We start from the raw sequence: 18,417 nt of genomic DNA, 5'->3' as shown, positions 1-18,417 counted from the left end.
TGTACAAAATGGCCGTATTCGGAGCGCGTTCGATTGGGGAACTGTTTGTCGCAGCTTCTTCGGACCAAGACCATTCGATTCAGTGTTACAAACACTACATACCCTGTGATTTTCAGCTCGGTAAACCTCGAGGTTATACCATATTTTAGCCGTTTCCGAGTTGGACTTTTTCCGTCAGCCTCTACGCGCTGTACGCTGCGTGCATGCAGTGCGTGCAGTGTGTTATCTAGCTGTGGTGCAGTCAACAAACTCATCACAGACGGAACTACTCCCGCACTGCCGTGCTGGGGTAGTATCTACAACAAGACTCGAGTCACAACTCACTGACACAAGACTCAGAAAACTAGTCAACACACGGACTTGTCATGTACTACACTCGTATCAGTCGTATTGTACAGTCATGTACTGTAGTCAGAGAACGGGCGTTTCTCCTTGCCGGTGCCGGTGATTGTGCTTTGAGAAAGAAAATTTTAGTTTTCCGCTCCTGCCTCATTATTTTATGCTACAGCGATGAGTGCACAACCGTGACAAGTGACAAAACAGGGAACAGCTCCCGGACCTAGAACTGTCCGATTCCATAGCGTTGCGAGCGAAGAGTCGTGCCCGTGGTTCAAAGAGCCTGCACTGTTCTCCAAATGAGTAGTCCGAAATATTCCAAGTTCGCACCAAAACATCACCATGTGGCAGGCCACTGGAGTCTAAGCGAATCTAATCGGTATGGAACAACATTTAGAGCACTCGCATCACTCTTCTCCATTTTGGCGACCCTGCTCTCCAGCGATCTGATAATTCATCAGCCTCGTCTGCAATAGCTGCTGCTTCTTCATCAGTCGGAAACTCAGTAACGCTCACTCTTGACGGGCCCGCGCGGCCATTTCTTCAGCTGAATACCGAGGTTCTCAGCCCCAGACCGAACTCATGAAGGTCAGCCATGGCTGCATCCTCACTCTCACAAGGAGTTACAGGTCTTCGGGGTCGCTTGCACCACCTAATATCAGTCGCCAAATCATTTTGAAATAGCACTGACACTATTGCTTTCACGCACTCCTTTTGACCTAGCTGCACGCTATGACGTTGCAGAGGGTGTGGCGCGGCCGCATGACGTCATGGCGCAGCCCCCGAAACTCAGTTTTTCAAACGGAAATATCTCGAGAACGCTTTGTCGGAGACACGTGGGACCAACACCATTCGACTCAGCGCCCGAAACTCTACCAACCCTGAAATTTAAATTTTTCACCGGACTTCCCCTTTAACTGGCACAAGTCCAGAAGTGCATCATCAGTGATCATGGTGATGGATCGTTCATTACTGCCGGGTCCGGGTTCGTGTACAGGGCGGGTCAACAACCATGGTACATATAACACGGCAATGAAATTGCAAAGTACCCACCACTAAAAAAAAAAGTAAACTATCATGTCCGTTCCCAAAGGGACGGCCGCTAACACCCGATATATAAAACCCTACCCACCACTACAAACATCAAGGAGAGTTGAGGCAGGGTCACCAATGCGAGAGCTCCGTGGGCTCCATTTACACAATACAGTACTGTATTTCCCGATTCTACACAGCCACACCAAGAGTAGTACTGTACATGAAACCTACAGTATATACTGGAATCTACTCTTGGTCGCACCCCCGTGTTCAGGTCACTGTGACGTCCCAATCACAGTGTACTCGCATGAGTTATAAAAAGTATTTGACGACTTTGATCGAGTCACACTCGATCACAAATCTTTGACCTTGGGGGTTTAGCATAGAAAGGTGCGACATTATCGGGTAGTGACAACAGACTGCCTACAGACAGTAGTACTCTTGGTTGCAATATCGGTATGCTTGAGTATGCAATATGCTTGAAACGCATGTACCAGCTGCAGATGTAGCAAACTGTACACACACACACACACACATGCACACACGCACGCATGCACACACACCATGTACACACACACACACACACACACACACACACACACACACACACACACACACACACACACACACACACACACACCATGTACCATGTACAGTCAGTTTCGCTAATAACGACTGCGGATATAACGACAATTCGTGAATAAAAACAGAATTTCCATGCCCAGAGCAAAGTCCCATCTACTGTAGAGGCAGAAAATTTCGTCGGTCAATAATTTCGTCCAACTCCAAAGAAAAGGAGTTCGTCCGGTTGAAAATTTCGTCCATGGATCATAAGAGTGTATAGAAACGCTGGACAGATCGATATTCGTCCTACATTTAATTTAGTCCAAAAGCTCCTTGGACGAAATAGACGAATATTTCTGCTTATACAGTAACTGTAATACATAACACGAGACTTCGGGTATAAGGACACTTTTCTGATGCCCCGCCGAGTGTCGTTATACGCAAAGTTGACTGTATACACACACGCTGACACACACACACACACACATACACGCACAGCCATCGCATGTACACAATGGAGTGTGGGTGCAACCATCATTATCACACACACACACACACACACACACGCATGCACGCACGCAACCATCACATGCACAATGGAGTGTGGATGGCGCTGGGTTTGGTGACATACATTCTTTCATCAGCCTACACAATTGGCAGAGGGCTGCAATCAGTTGAGTAGAAAAATCCATAAAGATAAAAACCAAGGTGTCCGACGACATGCCATGGTTTGTCTATACACGTGCATAATGCTACAAGAGATCAAAAAAAGGGTCCAAGAAAGATCCAAGTAGGAAGGCATATCGGTGGAGGGAAGTGGTTAAGAAAAGTTGAAGATTCAAGAGGAAAGCAAGGTGGCTCGCCAGCAGAAGAAAAAGAAGGGAAAAAAGCGGAACCATGCCTTCACATTGGATGAATATGTACAGAAGAAAAAGAAAAAAAACGCTAGCAAAACGATCATAATTCTGCAGGCATAACCAGTCTGCGGCCGTGGTCATTGTTAAAGTAAATACCAGCTACTAGTTATCTTGGGCACGAAATCATTATGAGTGTGGGTCAAAATTGGAAGAACGCCCCCGGGCATGCAAGAATGCAGATTGTAAAAAAATTCTGAAAAATAAAGAAGGCGAACATCACATTCAATCAGCAGTCAAGCCTCAAGGGCTAAATCTAAGCTAGAACATTTCAAAACATAAATATAAAATCTGGCAAATAAGCACGCGCCAGGTCAACACAGTCGTGACAACAACTACAAGCATCGCAAAATAGACTAGTGAAAATACGGCCATGTTCTGCCACATTCGCTTCCAAACAAAGGAAATACCTACAAAAATTTAATGGCAAACTATGTCTAGTGACCGTGGCAGCAGCAGCAGCAGCAGCAGAGATAGCAACAGCAACAACAGAGATAGCAACAGCAACAACAGTGGCGACAGTGAGTTTCTTTTTTTATTATACAAATGACCGCTTGCCAGAGAAGACATCCTTGTCGTCACCGAACTGGGCAGAATCACTCTCACCATCGCCAGAATTGCCCTCAAGTACACCAACAAGACCTTCATCACTGGCAGCACAGGGGACAGGTTCATAAACCACAGTTGGTGTTGAGCTGCGGCGGATGTCAAGTGACCTCGAGCGCATATAGTCATCGCCAGTAATCGAGGCAGCATGCGAGCGTCGTGGCCGACCAGCCTCTTCATTGCACAGCGCATCATAAGCCTGCTTCTGGTCAACACTGAGTTGCTCTAGCTCCTGTGTTTGTTGGTCTTCGAGGGTTTTCATGTCCTCCTCGTGCTCACGGCCGAGGGTCTGGATGCGGGAGACAACAGCTGCGACGGTTACTCTCCTTTGCCAGCCACGATCACCGCCTTCACCACCAGCAGCAGCAGCCGGGTCTGCACTGGACACCATGCTTTCCCGCGCCTCCTTTAGCTCACGCTCGTAGAGAGCCTTGCGCTCCGTGCGATGCGTGGCCTGGATTTGCTTCATGACCTTGATCATGACACGCTCCTCCTCCATAGCAAAACGCTTTCGCACTTTGTTCTGCTCAGCTTTGTGCTTGAGCTGCAACTCGGCCTGGGTGTTGGCAAACGCCGATGTGTACTGCTGCACCTCAGCTTCATTGGCCTTACGCAGCTTTGCGATCTCATCGTCGTAGTGTGCTGAAGTAAACTGCGGATCGGTCTTCGTTTTCTTCAGAGCCTTCTCCTTGGCTGCCAGCAGAGAGGTGGTTTTGCGGTCCAGCTTCTTGGCGAGCTGAAGCAGGCTGTCGTCTTTGTGCTTTTGCTTGGAGACCAGTTCCTGACGGTGCTTCTTATCTACATCTTGTGACTCCTTGGTCTGCTTACGCTGGAACTTGACATAGTCTCGGTGACTGCGGATCATTTCAACCTGGACGGTGGGTAGTGGCGGACGGGCAGGACCGGCAGCTGCCGACTGACCTGTGTCATGGTTGGACCTGGTGCGTGGCAAAGTCAAACCAGTGGTGTCGTCCGTGATCGGTCCTTGAGAACCCCGATTGCTACTAGACTTCACGGCAGCATGAAGCATGGCTGCATGGCCAATTGCCTTAAACCGTGTTAAACCAGGTGATGGAGGACCAGTTCCAGTTGTCCCGAGCGAAGGCGGAGAGCGGGGTCTCGATTCAGAATCAATGATGATGGAGGGGTCATCGGGCTGCTCGTCAGTGGCGTTGAGGTCGTTTAGAGCATCCTGCCGCTGCTTGTCCAGGAATGTGAGAGGATCAACAAGAGCGTCGACCCACATGGCATGTGCTTCCGACACAAAGTCGTGCACATGTATGTGCACGAAGAGCGACGCAAGGCCGGCCGGCTTGCCAAGGCGGTTCAGCAGCGGAATGTGTCGATACCCAGGCTGGATGAGGTGCACAGGTAAGAAGCGAACACCGAGCAGCATGCCGCGGTCGTCCACGGTAGCCAGCCGGATGGTGGCCATCTCTGGAACGATGATACGGCGCTTCTTGATGATTTCGTGCTCCCAGCGTGGATTGATGACGTTGTTATCACGGCATGGCTTGGTTTTCAGCTTGCGCAGGCACACGTCTGGTGGCACACCGATGATATCGACCTCCACCGACACTGCACATTTTCTCTTGCACACGTACTGGCCAGAAATGATCTCCAGCGAGAGCTCGTGAGGTATGATACCGTTATGGACAGAGCCGAACGGGTCGAACCTCATCGACGCTGTCGTGAAACACTTGGGCTTGAGCAGATAGCCACAGTTACCGTTCAGCGCAAAGCGCCCGATGTTGAGCTGCATTGGGCTGTCGGTGGTTTGATAGTTGAGAGCTACCATCTGCGCGCCGCAGTTCCAAAAGGCTTGCGGCTGGTAATTACTGGACTCGACGCGTTTTCCACGGGGATAGATCCGACACATCTGGTTGATGTTGTACTGGACGAACTCAACGGGGTTGTCACGCACCAAGCCAAGGCCACGGTCTTCAGAGAAAGAGGACATCTCAAAGTTCATGCCTCGCTCCATACCCTCGTAGAAGGACTTGAACTGCACGGGTTGGACATAGTTAACGATAGCTGACAATTCCATGTTGACAACTGCCACGTCCTTCACAGCTGCACCTGTGCTCATATCCTGAACGCTTGCATCCGGGTCGTCAGTCGTGGCATCCGCATTGCCGTCATCCTCCTTCTTGGCCTCGCCATCTTCATCGTCATCAACGGCCTCTGTCGATTGCTGCTCAGTCTCCACTAACGCTTGCTTCTTGGCCTCTGGTGGTGGGGCTGTTCGCTTCTTGTTCTTAATGAGAATCTTGCGCTTGAGCAATGACGGCGGTGGAAGCTGTGTGCCTTTCTCCAGTGCGTAGCCAGAAAGGGGATCAGCCAACAGCAGGTCGCCAAAAATTTCGCGACAGTAGCGAGCCATTTTCTCCTGCAGAATGTTCGTGGTGCAGTGGTTCTCAAACGACAGTATGACCGGGTAGTCGGACGCGATGAATGCCGTCTCGGCAATGGCTTGAATGCAATCTCTGTACGGCGTCTTGGTGCACATGGTCATGCCGTGTGTGATGTACGGTTCAGGCTCTCCACTCTCATTCTCCCCGGGCCAGCAGTCCAGCTCCAGGCACCGGCAGCCGGCCAGCAACGCCAGGCGGTACATCTGCGGCGACGAGATTGACTTCAGCTGATGACCGGACAGGTAGGTGTTGTGCGAGCTGTTGATGAAGTAGTGGCCCAGCGGCTGGTTCATGTCGTCCGTCTGCTGGTACCACGTGCTCTCCACCACCAGGTTATCGTCGCTCAGCAAGAAGTGTGTCAGGCTGTCCACGGACATCTTGTTCTGCTTTTTCTGCTTGCCAATGGCATGCTTGCGCATGAGCGCGTCCGTCTCCGCACGGCTCTGTTTCGGGAACAGGATGAAGTTGCGGCGAGGGTCGTAGTGGAACTTCTCGTCAGTCAACAGGTCATAGAAGTTGTCACCAGACAAGCACATATCCTGCACTTTACCACGGGCTACAGAGCGCATCACATCCACCATCTCTACACGAGTGCACAAGTGAGAGTACAGCGCATAGAACTGGTCAAATGGTAAGTCAGCCTTCTTAACTCCTGACGTTCCATTCTTCGGCTTCAGCTTGAGTGCTTCCAGTGAGAACAGCACCTTCTCGTCTTGGCCCTCACAAAAGAGACTAGCTAGGTCACGCACAGAGATCTCACTCTTGTTGGCGTGAGACAGCATGAGGTACGAATAGTTCTTCCGCAGCAACGTCAGTACACTAGGACTGGCATGTAGCGGATCACATGATAAATGCAAAATATCCTTCTGCAGTGTTCGTGCATCCTCTCTCGAGTACAGAATCAAGTAGATGTCCTGCAGGTCAGCAGTGGATAAGCGCTGCCTGTTGGTGACTAAGCTGAGACACACGATGCGCTCTTCCAGTGGAATGTGTGGCTCTGTGGGGGACATACTCTTGACATTGCCCTCAACACGAACATTGTCTTTGGGATTACCACTGGGCAAGACGCCAATACGAACATCGGCAATCTTGTGCACCTCGATTAGTTCACATGACTCTTCATAGTACAGATAGAAACCTTCTTCGTCGGCGAGTAGGTTACTGGGCTGAATGGGTGCCCCATCGTCAGTAACACTTTCCCATTTCACAACTTGAATACCACCCCTAAGCCTTTCGGAAGGACGACGACGTTCTGCAGCTCTGCCGGCGTTTGGTCCATACGCGTTGGCCATGGACAACTGCCAAAGAACCAGGGCCTTAGATATCGACCTCACAAATCAGTCCTTTGTCCTGAGTGGGCCATAAATTGCACGCAGAGCACAGATCCAACAAATTCTGCGACCCAGCCGGATGTGCAACAACACTACTCAAGTGGCGGCCGCATCCAAGAACAGCGGCCAACTCCATGGGCCGACCATTACGCGCCTTGTTATTGTGGTTGTTGACAGTTCACAAGAGTTGTCCACTGGCAGAGCTGAATGACAGCCAACACAGTCGACGACAGGAACGAGACAATACTGGCCTGGCAAGACAAAGCCGTCCGGCCATGCACCAATCAAATAAAACTGGAAATGACTGAGAATGCAAAAATCACGGAGACTGATCATGCTGCTCGAGTTGTACGGCCATGTCGATTATGTTGTACGTCAATCACATTTTCAGTTCATCAGTTTACGTTTATCATTACATCAAGAGTATGCTTTTCGCATTGCTGAAAAATGGCAGAATTATGCTGTTATTATGCTAAAAGGATCAAGCAAGAGCATGTGTCGCAAAAAAGTTATCGTGAGTTTGATCTGGCACCAGCTCAGTGAAGTGAAGACAACATACCTGTACACATACACACTTCTCTTGACCATACCGCAAGATCAAGAAAAGTACATGGGGTTATGTACAGTGCGTATCGGTTATAGTGTGGTCGTATACAAGAATATACTGCGTACAAGAATGAACACTCATTTTTTCATAATCATAACACCTAATTTATGTGTATATTTATTCTTACAAGCAGTATTATCGCATAGTAGAATATATCGGCCCTAAGAATGGATTTTGTGTAGCAAAATATGCCAGATTAGTGCAAAATGTATCGCCTGTAGTAATAACATCTGTGCTCTGTGCATGCTCAATACAATCATATTCAACACAAAAAGAGATTTACGTCCAACTGAGCATTGGAGAATCACTTTTTCTGTCCAGTCGGACTCTTTCTTCCGACTTCTCTCCTATCTGCTGCTCCGCAGTCGCCTAGCGAGTCTGATCCGTGTGTATCATGATTGTGTAGACCTACATGATTGTACATGTCCACATGCCAAACAATGTATTATGTCACACGTGCATATGATATGTCACACGTGATTTATCGTGTGTAAGAAATATCGGCAATAAGAATCAAATGTCGTTTTTCAAACACCCACGCTATAACCGATACCTACTGTACTCTTGTTGATAGATAACCAGGGCAGGGAGCTGGAGTGCTGCTTTCACTTTTTCAGTGTGTCCTCCTTTAAAAAGTTTAATAGCTCCTATCCGCGTTGTGATCATCATCATGCCATTCATGGTTATTCCCTGCAGGGCCTACAAGTAGGGAGTAGATTCTACGCCTCGAGTCCATACAATCATAATAATGTTTTGTATTGAATTAACATTTGTAGTAAAAATAACAAAATGTACTGGGCCCTAGCCTGGACTCAGCTAAAGGCTTTACATACCAGTGCAAAGTACATAGCACTTATTTGTACATTATTTTGTAGTGCAAAGCAGGGAGGCAATTAATATGAGGCTGCAAGTGGGGGAGCTGGAGCTGGCTTGGGAGCCCAACCGTGACATACCGGTATGTGTAGCCTACTGTAGGGCTCCCTGGATATGGAGTCCCTGCACATGGCCCATATATGGGCAGTTATGTCTACGGCTCATGTCACGTGCCAGCGCAGTGGAGCAAAAATGTGTATTTTGACCATAATAATCATGTGTGTTTATCAGGGCCTAGGGAGTCGTCAAAATGGTATTTGACGACTCCCTGGTGTTTATGCATGACATCCTCAGCATGCATGCAAGGTTCTCTTTGATCAGAAAAGCACACTTGCTTTTACAAACACATGTACCGTTTGCCCCTACGCTCCACCACATTGATAGTTCCAAATGGAGCATTCGGCCTGCGCCTTCGACTAGAATTATTATACTATAATCTCCCAAGTTGGCTGTTGCTTCTTTTTGCTATTCCTGGGCGGCAGATATCCATGCTTTTCATATCACTATTTACAGTGTGTTTTTGTGCATGACATCAAGATCAAAAGTACCAGTAAACAGTTTTTTTGTTTGTTTATGGAGTCTTTATGACGTGTTGAGATAGCCCGGCATTGTAATAATTATGGTCCAGATACTAGTACATGAACTGCACGAACGTTTTCACTCATTGTGAACCAGTACATGAAACTGAAAGATCAAAATTCGCACGCAACGAAAGTTTCTCGCTCTGCATGCCGCTTATAACCACGTACATGTAGAGTGCATCCGCCTGAAGCATGCACACGCAAACACACACACACGGTGGCTTTTGTTTCCTTTTGCTGTTGTCATACTAGCAACAGTAGTCATATTGGTCAAGATGATGAAGCGCCAGTCTTGTGTAAATGACGTCAACACAGAGAGCAGGAAACGTCAGACATGGACTAACACGATGCAGCAAACTCTTCCCTAAGATCAACGAGTGAAATGCAACATGCCAGGAGAAAATGTTATGACAGCCAGCAACAACAGAAATAATAATGGACTACGTAGGACAGAACAAAGAACGCAACTGCAACTGTACACGGAAGGAAAAAATAGTTGGAGATGTTTAAAAAATCTATGAACTTGCAGGGATGGGTGGAGTTACAGACAGCTGACTGGCTAAACATGGCACGGTACAACTGAAAGTCCAAGAAACTACTCCACGCAACAAGTAAAATGTCAATGGCACACATAATCACACTACAAAGCGCAATTATAAAAATAGCGTGAGATGTGCCTTGGAGTTCGCAAATAGATCTAGGTAGTCTGATCACACTTTGTTCGTTAATTTCACAACCAGATCCACCAAGTCAAAGCCCGAGAAAAGAAATGTACAAAGTACAACATTGGTCTCATTCGGGGCGTAGTAGCGGCAGCAGCAAAAGCTGCCAATTAATTTGTGGGTGCTGTACATCGGTGCCAGTGACACGGCAACGTCACGACGGAAAGAGGAAGACCGATTAAGTACGTGACCACACAGAAGAGTGAGGAGCACAGCAGACGGACGAGCAAATATTAACTGTTGACGCTGTTCCCACCATGGCCAGATGTGCCGGCAAAGGTTGCCGGTGGCGATACAGCAGCTACAGCGGCCACTGACGATGCTGCTTGTCTCGCAGCCTCTTTCACAACAGGATCTGCCATGCACAAAACACGAGAAAAAAATGGCATAATGTTCGCCTGGCCAAGATGGAGATGAACTGGAAAGACTACACATCTGCCAATACAAAAGTAGAGCATCAAAATGTCAATACAAAGTGCCTGTACCATAAAACCACATACACAGACACACACATTTGCAATATACATACGGAAGTACGGGTGTTGCATAGCCTCTTTCGCAGTGAGACGCTCCTGCCAAATCAAGCAACAACAAAGAAAAGAATCATAGCTTGATGATATCATTAAAGCACAATAATTCCGATAGGGACAATTATTGTGCACTGCGTCTCCTGATTACGGCTATGGTCGCTTGGTTGGATCCGGATCTCAGGTCCGCCAGATCCTTCAGAATCAACCGATCCCTTTTTGGACCTTGGCTGTTGCCATGGTGACGAAATAAAAAAAATGGCGCTGACAAAAAGGCAAAAGTCATACAAGAGTCGACTAGCCGTACGGCAATGAGTACAAAATGATTTTACCCGCCATATACGCACAAAGGTCACATTCGGATCCAGTCAACCCTACCCCTGGGGGCAGGGTTTGGTTGCTAGTGTCCAAATCCGAAGGACCTGGATTTCGACCAATCGATTATCGCAGATCCAGTTGATCTGACCAAATGGTCACAGACTAAGACTCGTCCGATGCACGTGCATATAAGTGGACAAATTAAAGTACAGTATTTAAAGCAGGACGCACGATGCGGTTGCATGACAATTGACGTTCCATAAAGGCAACATTCACGAAGGTCAGTCACTGTCAACAGTTACTTGAAGTAGGACAGTAAATATACAATGCATTAGCACCAGTCCACTGTTGGATAACCGTACATGATTATAATGCCCCTCCCCGTCCAATCAATTGCCATCAGTATGACTGCCAATCTCTGTAACAAGGCATTAGCTATATCACAACTGCTAACCTGGTGATCGTAACGCAAAAGCTTGTCCAAGAAGTCTAATGCCTCAGGCGTTACAAGACTCGTGTTTTCAGCATGAACAAATCTTTCCCAGCGTTTCCGCGAGTGCCTGAACAACAAAGATAAAACAAAGACAAAGCAGTTTACAGATACTAACAAGATTAATTTTTGTTTCCATTGCTATCAGGTTCGGCCTCATTTCCTCTGTGCTGCGCTGACGAGTCCACAAAGGACGAAACAGTTCTGTCTGCAGATTGAGTACTAACAAGATTATGAAGTCACACATATGACGTATGCAAGTACTCAAACATGCCCCTTAGTATCGTAAAAAAAAAAGGTAGCAGATACATTAAAACCGCTGTAACTCTTACTTTCCAAGGATTTCACTAAATCTGATGTCTAGTTCCATGTTGTACTTGTCAAGGTACGCATAAAGTTCCTCTGTCCCAAGCACCTTCGCAATCCTCACGAGCTGTGGACATGAACAAAGGAACCAAGAAGTGTTTCAATTAACAAGATAATCAAACTTCGCAATGGTCCTTTTGAGGAGAATGTAATGTGAGCCAAGCGAATATCTGTTATAAAGAGCGTCGGCAAGAGTACATAACCCCAAGAGTGTGCAACTGCCTGCACAACCTCTATGCAGTGCTGCGACGGCAGAACTTCACATCACGTGACATGGTTCAAAATGTTACACTGGCAAACAGTGCAAAGTGATCACAAGAGAGTTGTACCCAAAGCTGGGGTTTGTACAACCAAGAATACATAACCCCCAAGAGTGTGCAACTCCAGCTATGGGGTCTGCGACGGCAGAACTTCACATCACGTGATGAACCCGTACACATTATTTGCACTCTGTGCATGATTGATACAGGGTTGTACGAACCCCAGCTTTGGGCACAACTCTCTTGTGATCACTTTGCACTGTTTTCCAATGTAACCTTTTGAACCATGTCACGTGATGTGAAGTTCTGCCGTCGCAGCACTGCATAGAGGTTGTGCAGGCAGTTGCACACTCTTGGGGGTTATGTACTCTTGGCGTCGGCTATGACAATTTTCCTCCACATTGGTGTTCACAATATCAGGAGTCAACTGTAATAGTGGGAAATGGGTAGAAAAAAGAGAGGGCGTCGTCCAAACTAGACAACCAATTCGCAACACAAAATCATACAGCCCACATGCACATACCTGATCATAGTTGTCATGGCCATGGAAGAAGGGTTCCTTCTTGAAGATCTAAACACAAATCATACACGTACAGATATTAAAGTGGAAAACTAGAAAATGGGAAAAAATAGCCGGACAAAGATACATCCAACGAAACGTCCAATGCCATGCATATTGGCAACCCAGACACAACAGACATAGAACCTACCATGCTGGCGAACATGCAACCCAGACTCCACATGTCCAGTGAATAATCATACTCCTGGAAGCAAACAGCAGACAGAATTGCGCAGGCATTTAGCATAGCAGAACAAAATTAAATAACGGCGAACACCAGGTAGAGGCCGCTTGCATGCTCTTACATGCAAAGCAGGACAATGGAATGCGCATGGTCGAGGTTTTGCAAAGGGAATCAGAGACAGATGAAGGAAAAAAAACATTATGGATGCGGTGCACGCAATTTCATCCCGGGTTCGCCGAAAGGGCTCGCTTGCTATTGACGCTGACATAATCAACATATCCAAGCGGCTTCAGGTCATCGTTTTCGGGGCCATTCAGGAATATGGATAACTTTCAAGAAAAGGAAAGATTAAATGGAAACAAGGAAAACGGCGAGGCGCAAGTTATGCGTTAGAGTCCACCAACTAAACCAGGTTTTGAACAGTCAGACGTGCACAAGGTAGCACCAGACTGACAAGAAGTACTGAGACATTCCATAATTCCTTGCCGTGGAGTGTCTCAGCACTCCTTGTCAGTCTGGTGCTAACTTGTGCATGTCTGACTGTTGAAAACCTGGTTTAGCTGGTGGACTCTAACGCATAACTTGTGCCCCACCGTTTCCTTGGCTCACCAACTGAAAAGGAAAGATGTTCAGTTTTGACCCTCTACGACCCACCCCTTGAACGAAAATAATTTGACTTGAAACTCAGTACAGATAGAGGTTTCAGCTAGTTATACTATTATTCCAAAAATTGACCTTGATCCACCAACCCATAAATAAATAAATAGAAAAAAACACAACCGTGGACAGCCCATTAGTGGTCGTAGGTACCACAAATCTGCTGGGTGCACAAGTCTGGTGAAGCAAAACATATCCTCACCTGGAAGTCCACCAACAATTCAGGTCCTTTGAAGTACCGAGAAGCAACTCGAACGTTGTACTCCTGGTTGGGATGATAGAACTCTGCCAGACCCCAGTCAATAAGACGGAGCTGTACAAACAAACACGAACGCATGATTTCAAACGAGACTTGTAAAAAGTTATCTCAAGATTATCAAGAGCGCTTCCTTTGTAAAAAACATCCTGGGATTCACCGGCTTGGCAACTAGTCCGAAATAAAGCAATGTGCACATGGTTCAAGTTCTTTTGGTGTTACATACTTCCTCCACCCAAGCAAATGTTTCGCTATCCCAAGCCGAAAAATGTAGAAGTCGTCCTTTGTCATCAGCCGATGCAACACTTGTTGTCAGCTAGTACTTCGCACTTTCCAGAAGCGCAAATATTTCGTATAGACACTTTTCCGCGTGCTTCACCTCCTTCATGAGTACGATCGGTCGTGTTTCTTACCAGCTGAAGCTGGTTCGTTGTGAGCAGCTCTGCTACCAGTGTGCCAGTGGTCACTATAAGTTTTGCCACTGCTTCTCCCCAGGACGCCTTTGAATGAGCAAAACATTCAGCACAAGACGTTTTCCATCCGATTGCCGCCCGGCGCCAGGGCAGTTGCTTTAGCTTCACCTCACTACTTCCACCAAGTCTTTCGCATTTTCTTTGGCAACAAGCTCAGCGTAGCTTTGCACAATCGTTCACGTTGACATCAGGCGAATGAGCTGGGTGAGTGACAACCCTGTCATCGAAGCCTTTCTTTCTGCCGTGTTTTGCCCAGTGGTTCTGGTTCATTTTTGCAGTATGCGGGCGAGCGTCGCTGAGTGGCTTTCTCAGCTTCAAGTTCACATGCGTTTTTACCGTACACACATCTTGTGCCGGATGCAATCAAACACGCTGGCTTTTCGCAACATGACACCAGCTCTGTACTCCAGTGGTACTCAGCAGCACCCACCTTGACCACTGACTGCCTTTGTGGGTTTATTTTTATCAGTTCACTCGCCTTCAACGCGCTCTACTCTAGGTGTTTCTTTACTCTTTGCCGACTTGTTTGGAACTGGTGCGCCTGAACCAGAAGATGTGTGTGATGGTGAAGTGCACAAGATGTAAAAATAGCTGTCAGACACCTGTCAGTGGGCTGAAGGAGATAAACGAAAATTTTGCCTGGGCGGAAGTACATGTACGCTCCTGGTTCAAGTGGTAGTGGTGACAATTAATTTTTCCTTCAGAAATTTCCCGGTATATCCCCTAAAAGTAAAACTCTTGAAAGCTCCATGGATAGGGCACCTTCCGTGTGCAACATACTGTAAGACATGTATATATAACGAGGAAGCAAATCTAACGTTTTAACGGATGACATTTCTCCGTTATAATAAGATCCGTTGAGGCCGTACTGCTTCATATATGCTGTGTGTGGATATGGCAGAATACTGCAAGATCGTTAACATATCTTCTCGTTAACCTATGAATTTTGGACAATCGTTAAATTTGCGACTCGTTATAATAACATGTCTTACAGTAGGGTCAATCCAAACAGGATTGAGAATGAAAGATACACAGGTGAAAAATAAAGGCACCAAAGCACAAACGTGTCGCATTTGGCATCAAAAACGCAGGTAAGTTCTGACACCAGTTACCATTCGAGCAAAAGTCAGAATAGGAAGGACTTCTGGTCTTCACCTGCATCCATAAAAGGATGTACGTTTTCCAGTGTAGACCTACATCAGGCGTGCAGACAAATATGGGTATCTTCAAAAAGGAACGCACCCTAATACAATACCACTGCCAATTCCCCCCCCCCCCCAACGATATACACAAATTACACTTACTTTTCTTTGTTCGTGATCGATCATGACATTGTGCGGTTTGACATCCCGGTGCATTATTCCCATGCTATGACAATAGTCCAATGCCTTCGCAATTCAATCAAAACCACAACAGAGAGCAGAAATCATCCAACCAGCATAATGGCAGGAGAGGGATTAACCGAACACCCAAGCCATCCAGACAATAAATGACAGCACAGACTAAGTTTTTTAGGAACCCCAAACTAGAGTCACATAATTATAGACACATGCACAAAACTGGACTGCTTGTGAATCATTTTGTTCAAATGGCTTGTAATGTACTAGTAGTGTGAAAATGAAGTCAAACACAAAGTGGAAAAACATCTCCTCTACTGAGATCTTGAGATGCATAGATTCAAGGTACATGGCCAGAGTTTTACAGCACACTACTGATAGCCCCTTTCCCATTTGGTCACAGCAAGACATGTACCATCCAGCCTCATGCAAGCATTTACCTTCAGGAGCTCGAAGATATAATACCGGATGTCATAGTCAGACAGCGTCTGGTAAAGTTGCTGTCAACAGAAAAACAAGAGTAAACATACAACATGAAATAAAGCGAAGCCACACCAGCATGATGCACATAAAAAAATGTGTGGTACTACTGTACGATTATTTGTGTCAAGTACACACACTAATTTCAAGATCCTTCGACAATGAAGGACTGCTTTCAGACTTCAAAATTGATGCACTTACTTAAGTCCTATCTCCCGTCCAATTCTTCTCACATTCTTTCCCTTGCAGGCCTGCACCCCGTAGCTTCCAGTGTTCCCGTATGACACCCTTTGTCCCTGCACGCCCATATTTGCCATAGCTACCCAGGCCCATTATCTAGCCCTCTCTATTCCTTGCTCTCGCCTTATGAACAACGTTTCCAATACTTTGAGATTGTACTTTGTGAGCTGTGTGCATTCTTAGCATACACTGCTACACCATGAAACGGATCAGGAAACACTGCTATGCGATTTACCCTGATCCCTTTTCATTCCCTCAAACTGATGACCAGCTAGCTGCAACCTTTCATTCACTGGAGAAGTACACTAGCACATCAGTAGTCCGATTAATAAGAAATCGATGCACACGACACTGAATCATAGTCATGCAGGCGATGCCGGCCAACAGCAGCACTCACCTTAAAGTCGGTGTTGTTCACATGCTCAAAGATCAGAGCCGGTGTCCGGGACTGAGATGGAAAAAGGACACCATTCAAACAATGAATATGACTAGCGTAAAACAGATAAACAGTTCCCCACAAAGTGCAGTATCCGAAAAACAAGCCATGATGCATGCACAGTTTTCGCAGTATTGTGCCCATGCCCATTAGCTCACTGATCCACGAAAACGGCAAACAGCGAGCGGTAAGAACCGGGCTAGTTGATATTCCTCTACGTTATACCACAATTTCCGTGAGCGAATGCAGATATTGTGGGGTAAGATAGAGGGTACAGCTATGGTGCATTGCGCACTACTCATGTACGATGCTTGCACGACGGCTACACCTATGCAATCAGCACCAATGCAGAATCAAACTACGGATGGCCCCTCAGTCATAGAACAACTCGCAACTTAGAAACAGCAACGCCGACAACAGTGGTAAAATTATGTGTGCAACTGTTTCGCACATGATGCACAGCTGTCGTTCTATAGGAGAAATTCAAATCAACTTGGATGTGCCATATTCAAGCTCAGCAGAGCATACAGTGTATTCATTATCATACATTGAACATTGCCTTACTCCCCATTAGTGCAACTAGAAGAGAAATCTGACCTGTAGCTGCCATATAATCGACAAGGAAAACTGAACGATTTACATGTGAAGGAAACATATTCCACCACAAACTGGGTCAAGATAGGGCACCGTGATTTCAACCCGGCTTAAAGCTCCATGATAAAGCCATGCCTTTGAATTACAGCTCACTATCTATGTACTAGTAGTCATGAAAAATGGTAGTTCACCTAACTTCAGTACGAAAAAAATAGCAAATGTCACTCACAACTGGATCCTTGACGACATCCAAGAGTTGAATGATATTCGGACCTCCTCGCAGGTTTTCCAAGATCTTGATTTCACGCTTAATTTTCTTTTTCTTGACCGGCTATACCGCAAGAAAGACATGGCAAAGTTCGACATTCGATGAGTCGATGGTTGCAAGAAAAATTTATTTCCAAAATCGACCTGTACCTTGAGGATCTTCACCACACACTTCTCATTCTTCGTTACATCAACTGCTTCAAACACTTCACTGTATTTGCCTCGACCAAGCTTCCTGACAAGCTGGTAGCTATCTTGGTTGCTGTAAACACGAGAACACCACGTCCATATTGGCACAGAACGCTACGGACATAGCTTATAGCACAGGAGTCTTACCCCCATTCGATAGTATGTGCCTCGTAATCCCAATACTCTCTAGCCTTGTGTGTATTCACATCAGCATAAACCCTGGCTCGACTACCGGACGACATCCTCCCCACCTGGTAGCTAAGTAAGGGGCGCAACAGCTCATGAAGAGCCCATTGTTGCAAGAAAGAGCAAGGAAAAAACTACAGAAAACGCAGAGAAGCTGCTCGAGCACAGCGAACGGCAAGCTTGAGGTTACATTACAAACGCGCATGCGTAGCCGCTTTGGTGATTCATGATCACGTACAAAAATCTGTACGGCTGTACATGTACATCATGCATGGTACATGCAGAGTACTAAAAAAATAAAATAAAAAACTCGTGGATGTACAGTGCTGGCAACTGAAATCCGACCCCCTGATCGGTGGGTTCACATTCTTTGCGATATGAGCGCCCCGCTCAGGGGGTCGGATTTCAGTTGCCAGCCCTGCCACTGTGTAGCAAGCCTACGGGTACGGCCTACGGGTACCCCGGGTCCGGGTACGTATGGTAATGCATATGCGGTACCAGTGCAATATCAAGAGAACATACTGACATAGAGTTATGTACTCTTGATTATGCACATGGTAATAATTATGCCTGGCACCAGTGCATGCCATGCGTATGTACGTATCAACTATCGAT

General features: G+C 46.6%; 2 protein-coding genes across 2 annotated transcripts; both read right to left on the bottom strand.

Annotated features, from left to right (window-relative positions):
- Positions 1-2,553: 2,553 nt before the first annotated feature.
- LOC135828401 (1-phosphatidylinositol 4,5-bisphosphate phosphodiesterase beta egl-8-like) lies at positions 2,554-7,525 on the bottom strand. Its single transcript, XM_065340855.1, has one exon. The coding sequence runs from the start codon at positions 7,159-7,161 to the stop codon at positions 3,388-3,390; it is 3,774 nt and encodes a 1,257-aa protein (XP_065196927.1). The 5' UTR covers positions 7,162-7,525; the 3' UTR covers positions 2,554-3,387.
- Positions 7,526-9,483: 1,958 nt separating this feature from the next.
- Positions 9,484-17,985, bottom strand: LOC135828409 (casein kinase II subunit alpha-like). Its single transcript, XM_065340863.1, has 13 exons — positions 17,764-17,985; positions 17,578-17,689; positions 17,390-17,491; positions 16,528-16,578; positions 15,851-15,910; positions 15,378-15,461; positions 13,547-13,657; positions 12,655-12,708; positions 12,468-12,515; positions 11,651-11,751; positions 11,283-11,388; positions 10,513-10,555; positions 9,484-10,338 (listed from the first exon to the last, which is right to left on the bottom strand). Exons 1-13 carry the CDS (start codon positions 17,856-17,858, stop codon positions 10,217-10,219), a joined length of 1,089 nt encoding a protein of 362 aa, XP_065196935.1. The 5' UTR covers positions 17,859-17,985; the 3' UTR covers positions 9,484-10,216.
- Positions 17,986-18,417: the final 432 nt, after the last annotated feature.

Source organism: Sycon ciliatum, chromosome 1 (genome assembly GCF_964019385.1).
Source record: "Sycon ciliatum chromosome 1, ocSycCili1.1, whole genome shotgun sequence".
NCBI classification, from domain to species: Eukaryota; Metazoa; Porifera; class Calcarea; order Leucosolenida; family Sycettidae; genus Sycon; species Sycon ciliatum.
This window is presented reverse-complemented; position numbering and strand designations above follow the sequence as displayed.